Raw genomic sequence first — 20519 nt, 5'->3', positions numbered from 1 at the left:
ATTATTTACTGGGATAAAAACAGTGACGAACCTGAAGATAATCACACTCCTCAACAAAGAAGTGCAGTTTGTCCTCCAGCTCCTCAAGCAACGACCCCTGCAGGAGAGCCTCTCCCTGGCCAAAAGCCTCCAGACGGTGAGCCTCCCTGGTCACCCACACAAAAAAAAAAAGCTGTGTTGAGATCCATACTTAACTCACTGAATCTAACACAAGAAAATCCATCATTTAAACAGTTTAAATGAAGGAGAAACTTGCTCTGAGTGATGAAACAGCATATGGCTTTCAAACAGCTGTGAAAGGGCGAGACATCACTACTTGGGGTGCAGTAAAGCCTAAAGAGAGAACTCTGTGATTCAAGCACAAATCTGTATAAAGCCTGACCTCTACTGGAGAAAAGCAGGTACTGAACTGTTTGTGCAGGAGGAATTTGTAATTGTTTCCTGCATACAATGTTATGTTGTTATGAATTATCAGTCTGGACTCACTGATTTGTTCTCTAACAGCTCTTAAGATATACTCCCAGGTTCTCTCTGATATGCCTTATATGCTTTTCTCTTCCCCTGAACCCAAACCTTGGTCTTCATTTGAACACGTACCTGTTGTCAGACTGATGGAATCCAGGACTCCAATTATACTGACGTATTGTTTATCAATAATTCAAGCTCTCCATTTCTTTACCAATAGAAAACCATCATGAAATGAACTCAAAGCTTATTTTGTTCAACAAGCAGTAAGAAGATCGCACTTTACCCGTCATGGTTGTACTGGTGGATGACAGAGATGGTGCGAGGGTGCAGGTGGATCCTGAGGAAGTCGGACCACACCTTCACGCTGCCCTCCAGCCTGTAGCTCTTCTGGACTCGAGCCAGCTGGCTGTTCACAGTGTCCACCCTCACTGCGCCTGCTGGTGGGAGAATTGCTGCGCTTCAGTCAAAATCTTGTTAATCACGCAGCTTAAAAGAAGGTTCGCTGAGGGGTTTCTTACCTGAGCACTGAGGCTGGGAACTGGAGTAGAAATCTGCTTCAGCCAAGATCCCCCCTTTCTGGAGACAAAAACAGCTGTTAGGATAAAGCGCTGAATGGAAGTTACGTCAACTGGAGAGACAGCACAGAGCGGAACAGTTCTGCTTAAACGCCATTATTACAAAATGCTTGGCAACACTGTCTCAAGACAATATTGTGATGGAAAATGTTACGTTCCAACATAAACACTCACATCCAACTTGTCCAGATCTTCAAGAAAGGAGTTCTTCGCAGGAGGACTTTCTTTGTGCATCATGAGGCTCCCCTCCCTGACAGATGGAGCACATTTTTATATCAGAAAGACAAAGAATCCTCGAATCTTTAATAAGAAAGGACGCTTTGTTGGATCCAGTCTGTCCATCAGTGTAGGATTCATTCATTATATTAAAAAAACTCTCTCAAAAAGCACGTGAGCACAGTGAGGATTGTTGTTGTTGAACAGTATTTGATTACGCCAAAAACAAGTGTGTAGCAGAAGGCGTCAAGCTCAGAGTGCAATTTGCAAAATTATTCAAAGGTATGTAAACACACAGGCAGTAATGCACACACAGAAGACGCTCTTACACACCATGTGACAGCAGACGTGTCTTTGCCAGGGTCATACAGACTTCCCTCCTGCCGTAGAGTCCGAAGACTTCCTGTTTTAAAGTGACAGGCAGAGAGCAGGTGATTCATCTTACCAAGCATCTCACACATGCATGTAGTTACTGTGTGAAACCAAATGACAAATACACACTGTGCTTCAGCACTAATATCATGTGACAGGAAAATGTTACCTTTGAGATCCATGGCGATGAGGCGAGGTGTGTGGGTGACATGTCCGCCCAGAGTCTGTCCTTCACGGAACACGACATCACTCTGGACGTCCCCTGGCGGCGTCTCGGGATCGTACGATAACGCCGCATCCTACAAACAAAGAGGAACTCATCATCGTTCATCTGTCACAGTCTATGAAGCTAAAACGACCAAAAAAATGTCTTATTTCATGAACATTCATTCTGAACATGTCGAAGAACATGTGGACAGAAGACGTAGTTCTTTGTTTGTAATGTAAAGTTACACAAAATAAGTAATATTGTTTTGTGACAAATGTTTCACCACTGCAGCAGTAATTGTGGTGTCTTTACACTTTCATGTGGGCTGGACACCCTACTATATGTGCATTATAGAATAAACAACTTTACTTTACCTTTACACAACTACACCTTATATATTTAGCATCACAGTTATTTTAAACACAAGATACTTGTGCTCAAAAAGATCAAGCAACACAGTATATATCTATGTGCATCACCTGTACATCCTGTTCCTACTTGTCCATAACCAGCTCTCATTAAGCATATACATTTACTACATTACTGCACAGCCTGTCTGCATTAGTTTCACTGATTTCACCACTACTACTGCAAATTTCTCCTTGGATATAAATAAAGTATCTATCTATCTATCTACTACTGTACATCAGTCTACCTCAGTATAGTATCGGTACTGTTTCAATTTATTCTTTTCACATACATATTATTGCTAGATTTTAACTTCTGCACCATTTGTCTATGACTTACAATCTCTTATCACTGCTCATTTTGCTTCTGTGATTTTCTCTTGTACACTTTGTTGGATCATTGCTTGAAGAGAGCTTGAGAACAACAATCTCATTGTCAACGACTGCTTCACTGTAACTGTTGTGCATATGAGAAATAAAGAACTTAACCATGTGATTCAATCAGTATCAACATCTCCATCATGCAAACAGTGGCTAGCTTCTATATATGTCAAAACTGAATTTCAGTTATCTTGTGAAGTGATTAATCTGTTTATTCTAATGGAGAATCTCAAAAATTTCTGTCTAAGAAAAATGTCTCCTCTCAGATAGACTGCTGACGTGAGACTTCATAACTAGCAGCTTTAGCATCATAAGTCGTGGTGGCTTAAGCTATCCTTATGTTCTATCTCCCGTGTGCCAACTTAATTGTATAGCATGTCCTCGATCTGTTAAATGACCATAAAATGCACATTCATGGTAGTGCTGGCATTAGCCATATCTACAGCTCAGAGCAGAAACAGAGTGTGGTCTCTATAAAGTTTGACAACACACGCAATGCTAACGCTAGCTGGCTAGCTTAACGTTAGACGCTACTGTGTTCCTCACCTGCAAATTCCACCAGTGAGTCCCCACAAAGTTTGAATAATGTCCCAACTGGAGAGTGATGACTTCTCTACAAGGGTTACTCATCGTGACGAGGATCAACAATCAAGATAAAATGTAGAAATCTCGGCTTTGAGCATGATGGACATGTTTGGAAGCGACAACCCTAAACAGCGACACCGTAACATACTGCGCCTCAAATATATCGCCTTCTGTGATTGGCTGGAAAAGATTCATGAAGAAATGTGATTGGATGTGCACATGGCCTATCTGTAAAGTGTGGTTTCACCGTGCCGTAGCTTCACGTGCCGTCTCTGCAAGCTAGTCTTTCTCAGTATGAAGGATAAAGAAGTATTAGAAAGTTTTCATATAATTGATTTTATTGAATTTAAAAGGAAGGCTTCATGTGTTTGATTGAACACACACCCATTTCCAAATGAGTGCCAAATATAATGTTTGTTTTTTATTTTATCATTAAAGAAGAAATAGTTGATTGTGGTGCTATTAACAATATTACAAAAGCAGTTTGTGGGTTAGAAAAAATGGAATTCATAAGGTCAGAGCAATAAACAACGGACTGATTTATTGATGTTTTAGTGAGGCAGACAGAAAGCAGAACAGCTTCAGTAGCACAACATAATATTTAGTGATCATCTCTGTTTTCCCTGCTTTTTATTTTGCGAGTTCTCCACATATTTAAATATAATTAATAATATACTAATCATAATCTACTGATTGAAAGTAGAATGTACATAGAGCATATACTGTGAACATTAGGTCAACTCAGATCCCTAGAAATGTATACAAACGTTCCTCAAAATGCAACCAAGTGATTCAAAAACTAACTTTAGTATAGTTTCATTCATAGAACTCGCCATAACAACAAACTGTATGATGCAGCAGATTTCACAGCAAACTAGCGAAGAGGCTCTGCATACAACTAAGACCTTCTTTTGGCAATACAAAATGATTCTCAGTACAGCTGAAAATTCTGATTGGATCTTTAAAACAGATCTGAGGTCGTGTTAGACTCAAGTTGCAACCTTAGATCTGCACAGTGATGGCTCCTCAGTTCTCTTGTAATATTTGTAGTATTGTAGTAAGCACTATGATCATACGTGACTATTCTGATTAGACATACTAACTAATACATGAATCATGGAGGCTTATTACATCTCTCGTGATATGTGTATCAATGCATTCTGCACAATATGCAGACAATACATCATAGATGTGAACTGTTCTTTCTACTGTAACAACATATAATATGTCTTTAATAAGCATGGATGATGGAAAGCTGTACAGCTGCTCTGTGTGCAGGCAAACTTTCTCAATTTCATCCTCAGAAGTGGTAAATTTTCTGATCTTTTCAGCTGATGCTTTGAATCATTTAATGTGTGCAAACACTGGAGGCAGTTTAGACAACAGGACTTCAGGACATGAATATAAATGAAGACGTTAGTGACGACCAATGATTTTCTACTCACAGGTGAGCAGTTTGTTTTTATTGAAGGGCGATACATGTCGCCTGTGGTGGACATTTGTGATGAAACATAGACTTCCATTTTTAAAGCAGAACATCTTTACTCATGAATCCCATGATTTCAGGAGGTTTTGATACAGAGAGTGAATGATAAACAGGTAGTCCAGATGTTTGATTACAGGGTTTACATGTTACCATTGATCATGGAGACAAAAGACTGAAACCAGTCCTTCAGCTCCTCGATCTTGTCCTCCATGGTGGACCGTACGTCTTCAGCGGTATCCTGGATGCGCTCCTTCATGTCTTCAGCGGTGTCCTGAATCCTGTCCCTCATGCTCTCCACCTGCGACTTCAGCAGATCATTCAGGGTGGTGATCTTTGCCTGGGCGTTGACACGCACCTGAGCAAAATAAGGGTCGAAACGCGCCCTGATATCCTCTATGTTGCCTGAAGTGCGGGACTGAAGGTCCTCAAAGTAGTCTGCGACCTGTCTGAGAGAAGAATAAAAACATCTGACTCATCACATTTACTTCACATTGGAGTACAAGTACTCAAACATAGTAATACAATGCAAGTATTATCAACAAAATGTACTTTCTATATCAAAAAGAACAGTACAGTAAAACTAAGAAGTGTGTAATATGCAAAGAGTGATGTAGAGATAGAGATATTGTATATAGAGAGATAGAGTTTTTATATTCGTATCATTGATATATTATTTTGATTCATATTTAATATGTAAGCAGAACTTTAACGTTATCTACTACATTCCACAGGAAAATTAATCAATATATATCGAAAATGTGTTAATGTTTCATTGTTTACAACACTGAATCAAAGTCGATTTGAAGCAGATCTCGTAAATAAAAACTAATGTTAAAAAACAATAAAGCCCTGGACCAGACTTTATCAGAGATAGGATGATAAAGCACTTGACTTATTTCCTTCCCAACTTTTATCAAGATGGAGACGTGGATATTTATGGTCTGACATTATGAAATGTTATAAAACAGGGACCAAAAAAGTAGAAATTAAATTAAACTTAATGAACAATTTAATACGTCAGGAAAAAGATATGATCAAAGTTAACACGGGCACCTCCAAAAAAGATCGTAAAAGATATTAATACATATGTATGTTTGTTTCATTTGGTTCATTCTCATAAGTATAGTTAGTCAGAGAAATTCCCAGCAGCCTCTCTGCTTCAGAGGGTCTCACTCACTTCTTGATCTCCTGTGTGTCCTTGCTGATGCGTTTCTTCATCTTGCGGGTGTAGACGGAGACCCTCGCCCTGACGTCGTCGGCGTTCTGCTCCATCATGGTCTGCAGCTCCTGGCTGTACTTCTCCATCTGCTCCCTGGCCTCGCTCATGTGGTGGCGGAGTTTGTCGGCCAGCTTCTGCAGGTCTCTGGACATGCGCTCGGCGGCCTCCTGAGCGTAGGGGGCCAGCTTGGTCTGCAGGTCTTCCTTGTAGATGGCCAGCTCAGACATGCTGTCCTGGATCAGGGTGCTGCCGAGGGGACAGACACATGAGTTTAGGGATGTTTTTGTGAAGCGAACAGGAGCCAAAGGGGGCTCGAGTGAGCAAAAAAAGCCCCTCATTCAAGATGAAAACTAATATATTATAAGTTTACTAGAAGAAGTATGAGGATAATTTACTTCCACACTCTAAAAATACTCCTTTACAAGTAAAAGTCCTGCATTGATTTATTTGAGTAAACAAACAGAAGTAACATATCAGCAAAAGGCACTGAGAGTATCAGTGGTGCGTTCAAACGCATGCAGAGATCCTTTACTGGACTAAACTGATGAAGTGATCGGTGTGACACACGTGAACTCACTCCAGTTCTCTGCTGATCTGGGAGCCCTTGATGCCGCTCATCACTTCATCCACCTTCAGGTTCAGATTGGTGTAATAATCCTGAAACCTGTCGACGGCGATTTCCCAGCGGCTCCTCCACTCGTCCTGGTACACAGTTCTTGCATTGCAGCCTGATTGGACGGAGACAAACATCTCAAATACTGAAATCTTATACATGTGGAATAACACAAGACGGAGGACTCTGGATTACAGATGAAACGCTTCCTTTGAATGTTATTCATGAATTTCTCTTCAGCTGTGAAGGACAAGACACAAAATCTGGGTATTTGGACCACATGGGCACTGAGGAGGCCCAGAGACCACTGGGCACTGTAGGACCCACAGACTGCTCATTTGCCTTTTACTTCCTTATTATTATTATTATTATTATTATTATTATTGTTATTATTATTATTATTATTATTATTATTATTTTGTGTGTCTGTGATCGTTGCCTTGGCAAAAGAACAATCTTCCTTCCTTTTTCTTTCTTTTCTTCTTTAATTTTTTCTTTCTTTCTTTCCTTTTCATTTTCCTTCCCTCACTGTACTTTCACAGCGTTTCATGCATTTCCTTTTTCACCGTTTATGTCCATAACGTTTTTGTCTGTTCTTCCTTTATACATTAAAGTGTTAATAGATTTTTTCATTTTCTTGTCCCACACCTCTGTTATGCAAAGCAGAAATTATTTTAAAAATAATCATTTGAAATTCCTATGAAACTATTTTTAAATGTAAAAAAAAGTTTTTTTGTGTCACTAAGAAGCCGTTTTGAACTCACCTGAGAGGACAGCCAGCACAAGGATTACTGCAAAGGCCTTCATGATGACCAGAAGTAAGGACACCTGGAGCATCAGGTAATAAACAGGTTAAAACGATCTCAGCAGTGACGCACAGGTTTTAATCAGTCTCTGAACTTACAAAAAGCTAAACACTTCACTTGTTAAAGATAAATGAAAACCTTTTTAGCTCTGATATATAACATTTGACTCTGATCATGAGTGATCTTGAGTGAGTTTTTCAAAGCTGTTTCCTCTGGTTTTAAGTCAAACTCTTCCAGTTTAAACAAACATAAACATTATTTGACACAGTTACAAACAAATCACCACCTCAGCGTCTGAGACTTACCTCAGTGATCCTGATCTGTGACGTGAGGCAGACTGAGCTCGTCACTCACTATTTATACAGTTTAGGTGGCACTGATGCCATCCGATAAACGCTGACCTGCGTCCGAAGTTCCCACCATGAACTGCGTTGTTGTCATCTTTTATTGCTGTGTGTGTTGTTTTGGCTCCACGTCGCACACTGAAAGTACACATGCAAGCAAGGGGTGGAAATTAGGGACACCCAAAATATCTGATGGGAGTTTGCACGGGGTTAAAGCCTCCAAGTCAGGAGTGGAACAGTTTGATATCAGGACTAAGAGTTTAGGGCAGATCCTTAAATAAAATTCTGTCTCCTTTTCACTCATGGGACTCTGAATTTTACGCTGTCCTCGTCTGTCACAGCCACAGCGGTATTGATAGCACGACAGCGAAAAGGCCAAAGGTCATTCTGTATCATATCATTGTCCGGTTGATCTGGTTCATAGTCTGCTTTAACAACCGCTGCCTGCATTTATACAGCTTTTATAAGATGGGAAACTTTCCAATAAACCACTTTCTGTGCAGATCGGGGTAATCAGTGCGTGACTTCAGTGTGTGGAAACTGCTGAAACTGCTGCTGATAGAAATATGAACAGGCATGAGGAGATAGAAGGAGGTTTGTGGGCAACATATGACTGTTTTCAGTGCATTAATATGTACAAGTTAAGGTTTTGGGAAGATAATCAGGACAGAAAAGCAGAAAAAAGTATATCTCTTCCTCACAAAATCCTCTAATCTTTTACTTTAGTGAACAACTGTATAATTTGACCTCTTCAGACCTCTAAAAGTTATTCTAATAGTCAGAAAATGCAAAGAGCGATGACGTTGCAGGCAGACGTTGCTTTATTTTGAGGGACCACTGGATTGAGGCAACAAGCTTTTTTTTTTTTTTTAACCAGCCTCTCGCTTTAAATATTCAGAATTTGAAATTATTTTTTTTATTATTTAAGTCTTTTTGGTAAGAGGGGGTCAAAGAGGAGGGGTCACCCTCATCTTCACCCACTTACACAACCCTGATGAAGGCCACAAGCCAAAACACGTTGGTCCGACAATAAAGTTGCTCTTTGACACCTCAGGAGTCACTAAAGCCAGAAAGCCCTTTCTTTGCTTCTGCAAGACATTTTGGTGACACAGAAGCATCAACATCAGCGGGAAAATTATTATGATGATGCATTTTCAGATTGTTTTTTCATGCAGGTGGTTTTTGGTGAAGCGGCAGCAGAAAACAACATCTCAACTTTGTGCAGTTTTTCCGTGCCGTCGCTCTGCCTTTCTGTGTTTGATGATTTGCCATTGACAGAACTAATAAAGGTTAATTTGAAGTCAATGGCAGTCAACATCAGGAAGTTAAAGTGAGACCAGTGGGGCACTCTGGCTTACTGAGGAGCAGGGGCGAAAAGAACCAAAGGGGACAGCAGAGTGCAGGAGGTCGTGATGCATTCATGGTGAAACGATGCTTTTCTAGCATGGAGGGCAGCCTGCATTAAGCTTCCTCACCAGAGACACTATTTAAGTTTTGCAGGAAGCCACTGTGGCGTGAATGTGAATACTAAGACTTGGCCTTTCAATAGTGGAGCAGAGCTGTAAAGTCAATAAAGTGACTCAGTAATTTCATCGCTGAGTGTATTAAATCGAGCAGTTGTGTGTTTCACTGCTTATGAATTCAACTTTTTATTTGTGAGAGAGAAGTTGTGTTATTTCTTCTCTTAAAATGTGTTTACATAGACTTTATTATACTTAGTGGGATTATCTGTGTGATGATAAATAGGACTTTCCTGCATTTGTTGCTCTTTTTTTTAATCGAGTTCGTGCAAAACCTTTAAATATGAAGACAGTGACAAAACAGAATTCATTTAACCTTTTTATTGTTGTTTGTACAGATGCAAGCTTACAGTTGTAAACAGGAACACAATAAAGGAAATACTGACATTATTCAGAGGGTTCGCCTTTGAGAGCATCTTTCATCAACATAAAAACATAGAAAATGAGGTATTGCAGTTTTTATGAGTCCCGTAAACACCATCCTGGTTCAGCACAGATGCCTGATGATGAGGCAGGACAGGAAAATACAAACTGAGTGCAGACATTAGTCCGTTTACTGGGTCAGCTTAGTGAAAGACTCCCACAGGGCAGTCAGCTGCCTCCTCAGGTTCTGGGCGTCAGCATCCAGTACGGCCCTCAGCTCCTCTCCATATGGAGCCAGGTTCTGCTGGATCTCCTGGGTTTTCTGGGTCAGCTGGGTCTCAAAGCTCTGGGCCAGGGGGATCATGCTCTTCTGAAACTCCTCCAGGCTCTGCTCCATCTTCTCCTTTATCTCCTCGGTGTAGGGGACCATCTGGGCCTGCAGCCTGTTCACGCTCTTATCCAGCTGCCCCTTCAGCTCCTGGCTCTTCTGCAGCAGGACGGTCCTGAGGGCCTCGGGGTCCATGGTGTTGGCGTAGGGAGCCGCGTCCTTCTTCAGCCCCTCCACCTGCCTCTGGAGGTCAGCCATCAGCTCGTTGGCGTAGGGCTGCAGGCGGGCCCCCACAGTGTTCAGGTCTTTCTCCAGGCGGGTCTTCAGCTGCTCGGCCTCCTGGGAAAACTTCAGCATGAGGTCCTGGGTCAGGGGAGCCACCTTAGTCCGCAGAGCGTCGGTGAGCTTGTTGACGGCATCGGTGCTCTCAGAGATGAGGGTGCTGCAGAGACACAGACAGAAACACTGACCTCAAACACTGTTCTTCTCTCCTCAGCTCAAACATCCAAAAAAAAAAATAAAAAAATCAAGAATTTAAAGGAAATGTTTGTTTTTAAAGGCCCTGAAGAACATCTTAACATGAGTAACAGCATCAGTATCATTTTTAGACTCTTACTTCACGTCCTTGCCCAGCTGGGACTGTCTGATCTGCTTCAGGGAGTCCTCGGCGGTCATGGTCGCCTTGGCAACATAGTCCCAGAAAGCATCTTTCACCATGTCAACCTGCTGCTTGGGCTGGTTTTGCCACACGATGTTGGCATTGCAACCTGCTGAGAAGAGACGTAGTGTTACACTTCTTGTTCCAACTTAAACGATTTACATGTTGACTTTCACCTAAACTGCAAAGCTTCCTCACCAGTGAAGACGGCGAGGGCGAGCACCACGAAGACCTTCATGACTCCGGCTGAAAAGAAACATGCACGTTTATCTCTTTGTGGTTATTCTTCATATATCTGTCATAAGGCTGAGAGGTGAAATCCTCCTGGTGTCTTACCTGTGTGGATGTTCCGTCGGGGAGCGGCTGTGTTCTGCACGGCTCCTGGCTGAGTATATATAGGCAGCTGAGGGGTATAGAGGGGACACCGGAGCAAAGTCCAAACGCAGAGTGCCGTGCTGTCACTGCTGCTTCCACATCACAACAGTGTTAACAGTGAATGTGAGGGGCGAGGATCATCCCGTCTGATGAAACCTCACCTACATTACAGGTTATCACTCATTACGTCAGAGCAGGATTTACACTGTTAGAGTTTTTAGTCATTGTCTGTCTTTATGTGACACTTTCTAGATCTCGTGTGTGCCATGTTTGATACAAATGTGTGTCAGCAGAAATAATTTCAAAATTCTCTTTATATGTGTGTGTGTGTTGAAATTAATGTTGGCATTGTTGTTGGACATGCAAGCCTGGTTGCAGAAACTTAGTGGCGGACTGCCACTCAAAACCGACGTCCCCTTAATTGAGCATAATTAAGCCTTAATATAGTTTAAATGGCTGAGTTATTCAAAAATTCGCCCCTGTACGGTTGTCATGAACAGGGAAATTAAATTTAGAGACTAAAACTGTTTTTTGAACCATGTTTATTTCTGCTCTTAAGTTAGGCATAATGGGGTCTACGGGGATTGACTCGCTTTTGGAGCCCGCCGCAAGTTCCCATTTGAGGAAATGCAGTTTTTGGCACTTTGTTGTTTGGCTTCATTTTTCAGCCCTGGAGGTTGCTGCTCGGGCTGTATCTGAGCTAAATGCTACAGTTAGCATGCTAGCATGATCACAATGACAATGCTAGCATGATGGCATTTAGCAGGCATTATGCTATGTCAATTCTAGTTTAGCAGGTCAATATGCTAACATTTGCTAAGTAGCAATAACCACAAAGTCCAGCCGAGGCTGATGTGAATGTCATTAGTTTTGCAGGTATTTGGCCATAAACCAAAGTAACTGGACTAATCAAAGGTGATGATGTGCTGGATAAAAAGCCACAGGATCAACAGAGTAATTGCATGTCATCCTGATGGGAACATGAACCAAACAAATCTCATCTCAGCGAAGCTTCAACACTCAGTAATAAACGTCAGCTGATAAGAGAATGAGGTTGTTGCTATTTCACTCTGTTGTGACATACAACGCAAATACTGAATTGTAACTGAGGAAGCAACAAACATATGATTCACTTGAATATTCTCAACTTCATGTAGACCAACCAGTGTTTTATAGGTCAGCGACATGCAAGCAGGACTTTGATCCGGTTGTGCCAGCTGACCAGCAGATTACCTTCACAGAGGAATGTTGTGTTTCCTTATACAACCATTCTCTCCTGATAGGATGGAGGAGCTAAAGTCTTCATCTCAGGAGAAACTACTGATAAGCATCCACATGTTTTCATGTGACGCACACGAAGACCTTGAGACAAACTGCAAGGCGACGTGGACGAGGCTACAGATGTTCTACTCTGGAAAAAAGTGGCAAATCAATGCTGTTTTCGTCACAAGAGGGAAATTGAGCTAATATGTCGCGTCAACACATCAGTGGGGTTTCTGCATCGCCTCTGTAACTGCTGATACTTCTGTAGTTTTACTTAAAGCTGCACTGATCAATATTTTCTATTGACACAAGGTTAATGAATATGGGAAATGTGATAGGTGTCACCCACAGAGAATGATCATCCCACTCTGCAGTTCCTCTGAGCTCTACAGAGCTTTTTAGCACCTTTCAGCTCCTTGTTTTGGTTCCTCAGCTCTCAGCTTTATTGCTTTGTTCCCACAGGACGCTACCTGTCCAGCACCAAATTACAGACAGACATAGTTCGCGACCAGCTGGTGAACACAGTGGCGGCGAAGGAGCCAGCTGTTTCCCTCAGGAGGTGGTGGAGACCAAAAATGGAGCTAAAAGCAGAGGGGCTCTGACATTCATCCGGTGGCCAGGAACACAACACCAGGGGGATGCTAATGTTGCTCCCTACCGGCTGGATGTGTTTGCGAACATTTTTCCCCAAATGCCAAAAAAAGCTAATTAAATGCAGCTTTAAGTGAACAAGTGAATTTGCTATTTTCAAATTAAAGTGACCGCATTACTTCTTCAGTTAAAGCCTTTGAATACCCCTTTGCCCAGGAATATAAACCAAACCTTAACCTGGTCAGGTGCCAGAGAAAATGTATCACAGGATGACGTTTGTATTATGTCGTGGAGTGACAGCAGGCACAGCCAGGGAAGGACTTTACACTTCAGCATGGCTATAAAGTCTCTGAACGCCCGCCTGCGCATCACAAATCATCAGGCACAGAGGGAAGAGTCGAGCGGCTTCTGCAAAGTAACACCTTTTGTTATGTATCTGCATGATTATAACTAGATCATTTCCAGGTGATGCAGCTTCACCTATGCATTTTTTAATTCTACATTACTTTAGCTAACAGAGCCAGATCCGATCATTAAGGTCCTCGTGGTTCTTGCACTTGCTGTTTTCTCTGGTGAGTTTTTGCTTTGAAAAGCCGGATTTCTACAGATCAGTCAGCTGCCTCTTCGGGGTCTGGGCATCAGCATCCAGTTTGGCCCTCGGGTCCTCTCCGTATGGAGCCAGGTTCTGCTGGATCTCTGATCTGGGTGTTCACGGTCAGCTGGATGGAAATTTGTTGGAAAAAATATTTATTTAGTAATCTGTAACTGTAAATATAAAAAATCTTATTTTAGGCAACATTGATGTAACCCTAACATCCAGTGTTCCTATGCAGATTATATATATTCTATAGTTTCATTCTTATTTATTCCAAAAATCACGTATTCAAAAGGCCATAAGCACTGATAAACTCATTTCTGTGCCGATGTGTAAATCTGCTGTAGTTCGGTTTTCAAAAGTCCGTATTCGAACAGTTTTGACCACCCAATTTATGCCAAAAACAGACTGTTTGCATCTGCAGGTGCGTTAAATCATCCTCCTCTCTCACCATGATTATTCAAACTCTGTACAATCTGCATCATCATCATTGCTGTGTTTATGCATTTTTATTTCTCTATCTTTTTCTTAACGTAGTTTTAATGGTCATTGTCCTTTTTATGTAAAGCACTTTTGCTCTGAAGCACTTTGAGCTGAATTTCTTGTGTGAAAGGTGCGATACAAATAAAGTTTTTATTATTTATGTGAACTCACACTCCAGCAGGGATGAGGTCGACTGAAGGAAACGACCAAAGACACGCAGCTTTTGTAAGAAATGGCATTTATCAGTCAGTAGAGGTATGTACAGTTCATATATACTGTTCCATATGTAACATAAAAAAGGCAACACAACAAGTGATGGATCGTGAACGTGACATGCACAGTATACTCCTTCCTGACAGCAGGTCAGCTTCTCTGCAACCGATAAATCACCTTTAAACAAGCAAATGACATTCATTCACTGCACATCAAGACAGATTTTACAGTAAAAAAACAAGAATGAAATTCTTAACAGGAGCAACAGGCACCGAACTCAGTGACAAAAACAGAGCTCTGTAATGTCTCTTAATGTGTTACGTCTTTCTACCGTCTATTGGTTTGTGTCGAGAGTCCAGTCAACAAATTCCTGACCAATCATGTTAATTGTTACACTCTGATCAATCAGGGGATTCATCTTACAGGATTAAATGCAATAGATTTACATTAGTACCTCCTATTCAGCACATTTGATGAAATATGATTTGGGAAACCTGTAACATGACAATGGCCGAATCGGGCGACAGATTGAGTTGATGGGGCACACAGTTGTGTAGATGGCGTAGTCTGTTTGTCCATTGTGAGTCCGTCTGTCTGCGGGTTGATAACCCGCCGCTAGTCTAACCAATAGTGACACCAAAACCGCACTGGAACTTGTTCTTGCGGTGGTTGAGGAAGGTGCAGAGGACCAGAGAGAGCGGCAGCGGCAGCAGCTTCTTTTCTAACGTTGCACCAACTATCCAGTTACTGTCTAGTGAACCTGAGAGGAGCAGGAGACAGAATATTAGATGGGTGTGACTGTAAAAAAGGACACAAGAAATTTGATAAAAAATGATAAAAACAATAAATATCTGCAGATATGTATATCTGTGTACTGTCCTATTGATCACCTGTTTAAAATGCATTCTCAATAAAAAGCAATACAATATAAAAACATTTTTTTCTGTGGTAATACAACAACTTTTTCCATTTTGCCTCTTGGAAAACTGTCAATTTCAAATCAGTTCAAATATATAAAATTTGCATGATAATTCAGATTCTTGAGTGAATAGTTCAACATTTTAGGAAATTTGCTCATTTGCTTTATTTTGGGACAACCATCCTGCCTGGATGTGTAAACACAATCAGGCACAAAATTTCAAGTCACCTGCTGCCCATCAACACTACAATTAAATAATTAATTGTTCTGATTTCCCTCTGCATTTTTCATCTCTAATCAACACATTTAGCAGGTAAAAAAGTCTTTTGAATGGCTCCCTATAAAGAATTCCTAGGAGTTTATACACGTCGTACCTTTAAACTGTAAATTGGCTTTGGGCACATCTAGCTGGTAACCAAACGACACGCTGGTGTCTTGCATGCGGGTGCTCGCCTCAAACTCCACACCGACCTGCAACTGTTAAGAGCAGCAGACAGTTAGATCCTGATGAATGCAGACATACGAAAAATTCCATAAGCACAGCAAGACTCCACAAACATGTAAAACAAACCAGGGAGCCTTTACATTTAACTTATTTCATCTAGTTAATAAGGAGTTTAGAAAAGGATAGGAAAAGCAAAAGGCAACAAAGTTACCTGATCGTTGGCTTTGTGATAATATGAAGCATGAGCACCCGCTGAACCGAGCGTCAACGTGGCGATGTAGTTACTGCCTGTACAGAGGGAGGTTAATCAATATTATTGCCTCATAAACCCAGGTGAAGTGGATCCAGACGACATGCTTACAATGACCTGTGTCTCACCTGTGTATCTGCCAACTAAAGACATCACCGTGCCTTCTTCTCCTGGCCTGCGGTGGTAAACCAGCTCCCCTCCCAGAGCCAGAGCCGGCGTTATGGACTGGAGGTAGTGCGCTACAACAATACCTGACAGGAGGACAACAAGAGGTGTTCAGGCTCAGAACATAATCCGTGATCAAATAAGAAAATGAAGAAACAATCCAAAAACTTTCAAGGATAGAAAGTATTGTTTGTCTCTGAATGAGAAAATGGTCACATGACTGGATCCTCTACACAACATGACTGACTGAAGACCTACCAGAGCCGACGAGGACATCCGGGTTTCCAAGTGTAACCGTTGCAGTGAAATCTTCTCCCCTGATCTCAGCATCACCTTGCCAGTTCACAAACTTGTTTTGTTGTGTCTGAGGACATGACAAATACAAACATTATAACCCCACTGACAGATATTTTTAAATCTGATGATGATATATGACCTGATATTTTTTTTAGAGAAAAACAAGACATAAACAGACATTTTGGGTGAATAAGTGATGAACTTCCTTATTTAAGAGTTGTGAGCAGGATACAAAATGTGAGAGATTTTACATTCTGGGGGACAAATTCTGTAATGAGCCAACAAATTCATGTAATCGCAATTTCTTGTGAAGTTATCGGCCGAGACGTGTGATGGTAGGATATATCTGCAATGAGCTAATATCTGCAATGAGCGAATATCAGCCAGGCCGATTTCTCAGTCTAGCTCCAGTTAACATCATGGAGAGTGAGAGAAATCAATAGAAATAGAATTTAACTGGCAAAGTAAAACTGTTCTATGTTCAGGTTCTGGAGGTGTTTAAGTTATGTAAAAAAGGTTCAGTTGGGGAAAAAAAATGTTGGATCTTTACCTGGAAGGCCACTTTGGATCGTATTCTGCTGGTGATCTGGTGGATGATCTGGGCGTTAAGGCTCCCACTGTTGTCCATGTCTCCCACCATGACGGGAAAAAACTGAACAAAAAGAGCAATGGATTTATGGCATGGTTCATCTATCAAGACCATATAAACGTCTTGCAGATGGATTCACATTCACTTCACTGCAGCATACCTCTGCTGGACCCATCTGCTTTGGTCCAACGTATGTGGCGCCAAACCTGTAGGTGGACTCTCCCATAGTGCTTAGCAGCACAGTGTGATTCACCTTAAAGACAGTTTGAAATGTACCTTTAACACATCTGCAGCTTGCTTTCTTTGGACAATGTATATAAGGAAAAAAACTAATGATTTGAGTTGGTTAAAACTTTAAATGTACAAAGGAACTTAACTGACCTGGAAGTGGTTGCTAAGGCCCTTATTGACAACTAGCCGGACGCCCTCCATCTGCATCGGGAAAACCTCTGAGAAGAAAAACACATACAGATGCAGGTAAGACACAGGAGAGCAACACCGGGTAGAACAGGCACTTCACAGGTTTGCTGTTCTGACAAACACACATTGTGCAGATCACATTGTGCAACTTCTACCCACTCCTTTGTTTTTATTACATTTATGTTTTAATGTAAAATTGATCAGTACCAAAACTGTGACTTCTTAAACCCTCCTCAATTATCTTCATTTACCTTTGCACTTGCGATGACACTCATCAAATGCACCCGGGTTAGGCAAAGGGTTTTCTGCCTCCTGCTGCTGTCCTGAGGCTGCCTCAGCAGGGGATACAACTGAGGAAACTGGAGGCATCCCAAAGCCCTGCGGCACCGTCAACCCCAGGACGGCGGCACCATCAGAGGCAGGGGGTGGAGGGTTGGGGGAGCTGGCAGCCAAAGCACTGCCCATTCTGGCAGAGAGAAATTAAGGGATAAAGCAAGAGAGGGTGAATGACTGACTGGGTTAAAACCAAGACAGAATTTTTGGCTGTTGATGCCACTGAGTATTTGCAGGTACATCAATAAAGAATATAAAATTACAGCAATGTACTTCAAACTGTTAAGATTTAATATGTAGGTAATGGTGGCTGCCTAACTTTCATACTGTAATCAGTAAAGGTGTAACCGATGCAAACAGGAGAGATAATCAAGAATTGAGAGATGTGGAAGAGATGGACTTAAAGAATGAAAGAACCAGAGGTCAAGAAATCCTCCTCACTTTTAGCCTCTCATATGGGTCCAGCGACAAATATTCTGGAGCCTACATTTCCCATAATGCAACGTAACATTCAATAAACCTCTTATGCCTGGTTAATACCCATACATTTCAGATTCCACATGTTCAATCTGTAATGCAGATGTGCAGCTAATAATTAGCAGTTATAAATAGTCTAAAATGCAGCATTCATGCTACAGAGGCTGGTATGGATGGAAGAGAGTAACCTCGAAACACAAGACAGTTGTTTACCTGCAGGGTTGATGGTTGGTTTAATTACCTTGTATGACTGATTAAGAAGATCAACACTTATATATTGTTATAAGCTAAGTCAGATATATCCAAGCTTTCAGTAAAATCTAACGATCATAGACAAACATAGAACAACATAGAAAGCATAGAAAAAAACAACATAATAACAATAGCAACATTATTAACGTTATTCTCTCAGAATTTATAAAACTTCCTGCAGAGCAAAAGAAGATATGAAACAACAGGCTGATTAATACTTCCCAATATGGGTAATCTGTTCTTGAGTACAATGGGTGGAGTGCCCCTTTAACCTTTCACACAGCTCATGCTCATTCATACGAAGTTACAGCAGTAGCACGTAAGAAACGCACGCCAATTCTGAATAACAATAATATTATGTAATGTAAATTAATGAGAAAATAGCGACTGCTTACTACTTTCTTTGTTAGCTGCAGCTAATGTTTTGAATGAAACCTGCCTCATCTACAAACCAGTATGAAAAAGTTAGCTGCGCTAGCTCTTTAGCCGTGTAGTGGAGCGGTTACCCTGCTTGCTAGCTTGTTAACCAGCTGACAGCCTTAAAACACAGTTACTGCTGGTGGAAGAAAACGAAGGCCACTCTGTCAGATGGCAACTGCCAAAAAAACAGCTAATGCGTTGCTAATGTTTCCTGTGAAACCTCTTGTTATATAAAACATAGGTAACGATAGCTACTCACGTTGTGATTTTCAGAGGACTATGCAGCCGGAAGTTGAAACCAGTGGCACCAAAGAAGAAGATGCGCATGACGTTAAGGCCCGCCTATTTCCTCAAGACATATTCTGATTGGATGATGACCATTGTGCTCAGAAATGATTAGCAGAAACCGCTGACAGTCATTTACTGTGCGTGAAGAATTGAAGGCGTTACTTTATGTCTTTTACGTCGCGCAAACACTCAAACACTATTTGCTAATCTTGATGAAGCCGGTTGCAGAGGGGCGGGATTTAATATTCTGAGGTTATGGATTGGCGGGGAACTGATGACGCCATCCGCATGCAGCAGAGGGGGTGTAGTAAATGTCATGAAAATACCTTGAAGGTCAAACGGCAGCCTGCGGGTATCCGGACGAAGTCACAAAGCTCCCAAAACACTGTCTATTAAATTTGTTTCTAACACACAGCAGCGTTCAGGAGTCACAAGACTGCGCAGCTTTCATACTGAAATTTGACGTACTCGGAAAATATGAACAGTACGTACACACAAATTCCAACATGGATAGAACTGCGCAGCCAGGTCCTGCTCACCTGTCCTTGATGCATCTCTGTCCACCTGAAAGCCCACTTTGGCTCCTCCCATAAATTATGGAAACAACTGTTAATACACCCTACCTGTCACCTACTGTCCAGGTAACAATGACCACTCCTGCTGCACAGCAGGGACAGGTGTGCACACCTGTGGTGCAAGGTGAAAGAAAATAGAGGAGAAAAAGGCCAACAACAGCCAGAAGTCACCAGTAAATAAGACGCAGGTGTACACTTGATGACAGAATGACAATCAAACTTATATATGATCTTTTTTATGCATACTCTGTTGCCTCAAAGTTTCCATCATGTACACAGATCAGACTTTAGATGACAGCTTCAGTATATGCCATAGAACCCAGAAACCACCAGTAATCCTGTGCTGGAGTATTACACAGCCCCAGATTTTCTGTGTATCAGCAATTTGAATAAATACATATGTAAGTACCTGGGGCTTGGGGCCTTTGACACCCTTGGTAATCCAGCATTAAGATGACAAAAAAAAAACAACATTCATAATGGTCTTTAAAAATGTCTTCCTTAGTATAACACCAAACTGTGTCACATCTCTGTGTTGTGTGACAATAAAATACTGAAAAGGAAAATAAAGACAACACCAGTCAGCCTAAAGTCAAGTTCAATTTATTGAATTTCATAACCCCCGCATGTATTTCCACATTACAACAGTAGAGGACAGTAGAGTGATTAAAACAAGTTGTTCAGATACTTTGTGCCTCTTCAATGTTTTGTAAGGAAAGAAAAAAAAAAAGCAATAAAGATGAACAATGAAAGAATGGAAAATACCATCGAATCGTTCCGGACCTTTATTCTAATGGCACGAAAAGGAAATCATGGACAGTGAGGAAGGAAAATAATCAGACATCCTAAACATGAAGTCTGGTTTGAGGCTATTACAAAATGATGTAACTGACTTGAACGTGGGTCTGAAAATTGTTTTGGGAGAGGCCGGACCACCAAGGTACCAATGAGTACAGAAAAGACTGAACAACTCAAATAAAAACTGACTACAGGAGAGGTTCTTGAAGAGAAAACTGCATT

At 41.3% G+C, this 20519-nt stretch overlaps 4 protein-coding genes across 5 annotated transcripts in view; all 4 read right to left on the bottom strand.

Moving 5' to 3' along the window:
* msto1 (misato mitochondrial distribution and morphology regulator 1) overlaps positions 1 to 3329 on the bottom strand; it is a 7263-nt gene extending 3934 nt beyond the window's left edge. Inside the window, exons 1-7 of one of the 2 annotated variants that reach the window (XM_041955003.1) lie at positions 3174 to 3329; positions 1801 to 1930; positions 1593 to 1662; positions 1218 to 1293; positions 987 to 1044; positions 752 to 905; positions 32 to 146 (exon numbers count right to left, since the gene is read on the bottom strand). In XM_041955003.1, the coding sequence (XP_041810937.1) occupies positions 32 to 146; positions 752 to 905; positions 987 to 1044; positions 1218 to 1293; positions 1593 to 1662; positions 1801 to 1930; positions 3174 to 3257 (687 nt within the window). In that variant the 5' untranslated portion in view covers positions 3258 to 3329. The remainder of the gene's footprint in view (positions 1 to 31; positions 147 to 751; positions 906 to 986; positions 1045 to 1217; positions 1294 to 1592; positions 1663 to 1800; positions 1931 to 3173) is intronic. The other variant, XM_041955004.1, reaches the window with a different exon arrangement.
* Positions 3330 to 4837: 1508 nt separating this feature from the next.
* apoea (apolipoprotein Ea) lies at positions 4838 to 7647 on the bottom strand. The gene is made up of 5 exons (XM_041955692.1): positions 7642 to 7647; positions 7295 to 7358; positions 6495 to 6645; positions 5876 to 6163; positions 4838 to 5144 (listed from the first exon to the last, which is right to left on the bottom strand). Exons 2-5 carry the CDS (start codon positions 7335 to 7337, stop codon positions 4838 to 4840), a joined length of 789 nt encoding a protein of 262 aa, XP_041811626.1. The 5' UTR covers positions 7338 to 7358; positions 7642 to 7647.
* Positions 7648 to 9753: 2106 nt separating this feature from the next.
* apoa4a (apolipoprotein A-IV a) lies at positions 9754 to 10787 on the bottom strand. Its single transcript, XM_041955693.1, has 3 exons — positions 10748 to 10787; positions 10508 to 10658; positions 9754 to 10333 (listed from the first exon to the last, which is right to left on the bottom strand). Exons 1-3 carry the CDS (start codon positions 10785 to 10787, stop codon positions 9754 to 9756), a joined length of 771 nt encoding a protein of 256 aa, XP_041811627.1.
* A 3296-nt stretch (positions 10788 to 14083) lies between these two features.
* tomm40l (translocase of outer mitochondrial membrane 40 homolog, like) lies at positions 14084 to 18926 on the bottom strand. Its single transcript, XM_041955497.1, has 10 exons — positions 18896 to 18926; positions 17406 to 17620; positions 17116 to 17183; positions 16895 to 16987; positions 16696 to 16797; positions 16107 to 16212; positions 15812 to 15934; positions 15645 to 15721; positions 15363 to 15465; positions 14084 to 14829 (listed from the first exon to the last, which is right to left on the bottom strand). The coding sequence occupies exons 2-10, from the start codon at positions 17617 to 17619 to the stop codon at positions 14690 to 14692; spliced, it is 1026 nt and encodes a 341-aa protein (XP_041811431.1). The 5' UTR covers position 17620; positions 18896 to 18926; the 3' UTR covers positions 14084 to 14689.
* Between the last annotated feature and the right edge of the window lie 1593 nt (positions 18927 to 20519).

Source organism: Chelmon rostratus, chromosome 16 (genome assembly GCF_017976325.1).
Source record: "Chelmon rostratus isolate fCheRos1 chromosome 16, fCheRos1.pri, whole genome shotgun sequence".
In the NCBI taxonomy this organism is placed as follows: domain Eukaryota; kingdom Metazoa; phylum Chordata; class Actinopteri; order Chaetodontiformes; family Chaetodontidae; genus Chelmon; species Chelmon rostratus.
Note: the sequence above shows the minus strand (reverse complement) of the source record. Positions and strands in the feature narration are given on the sequence as shown.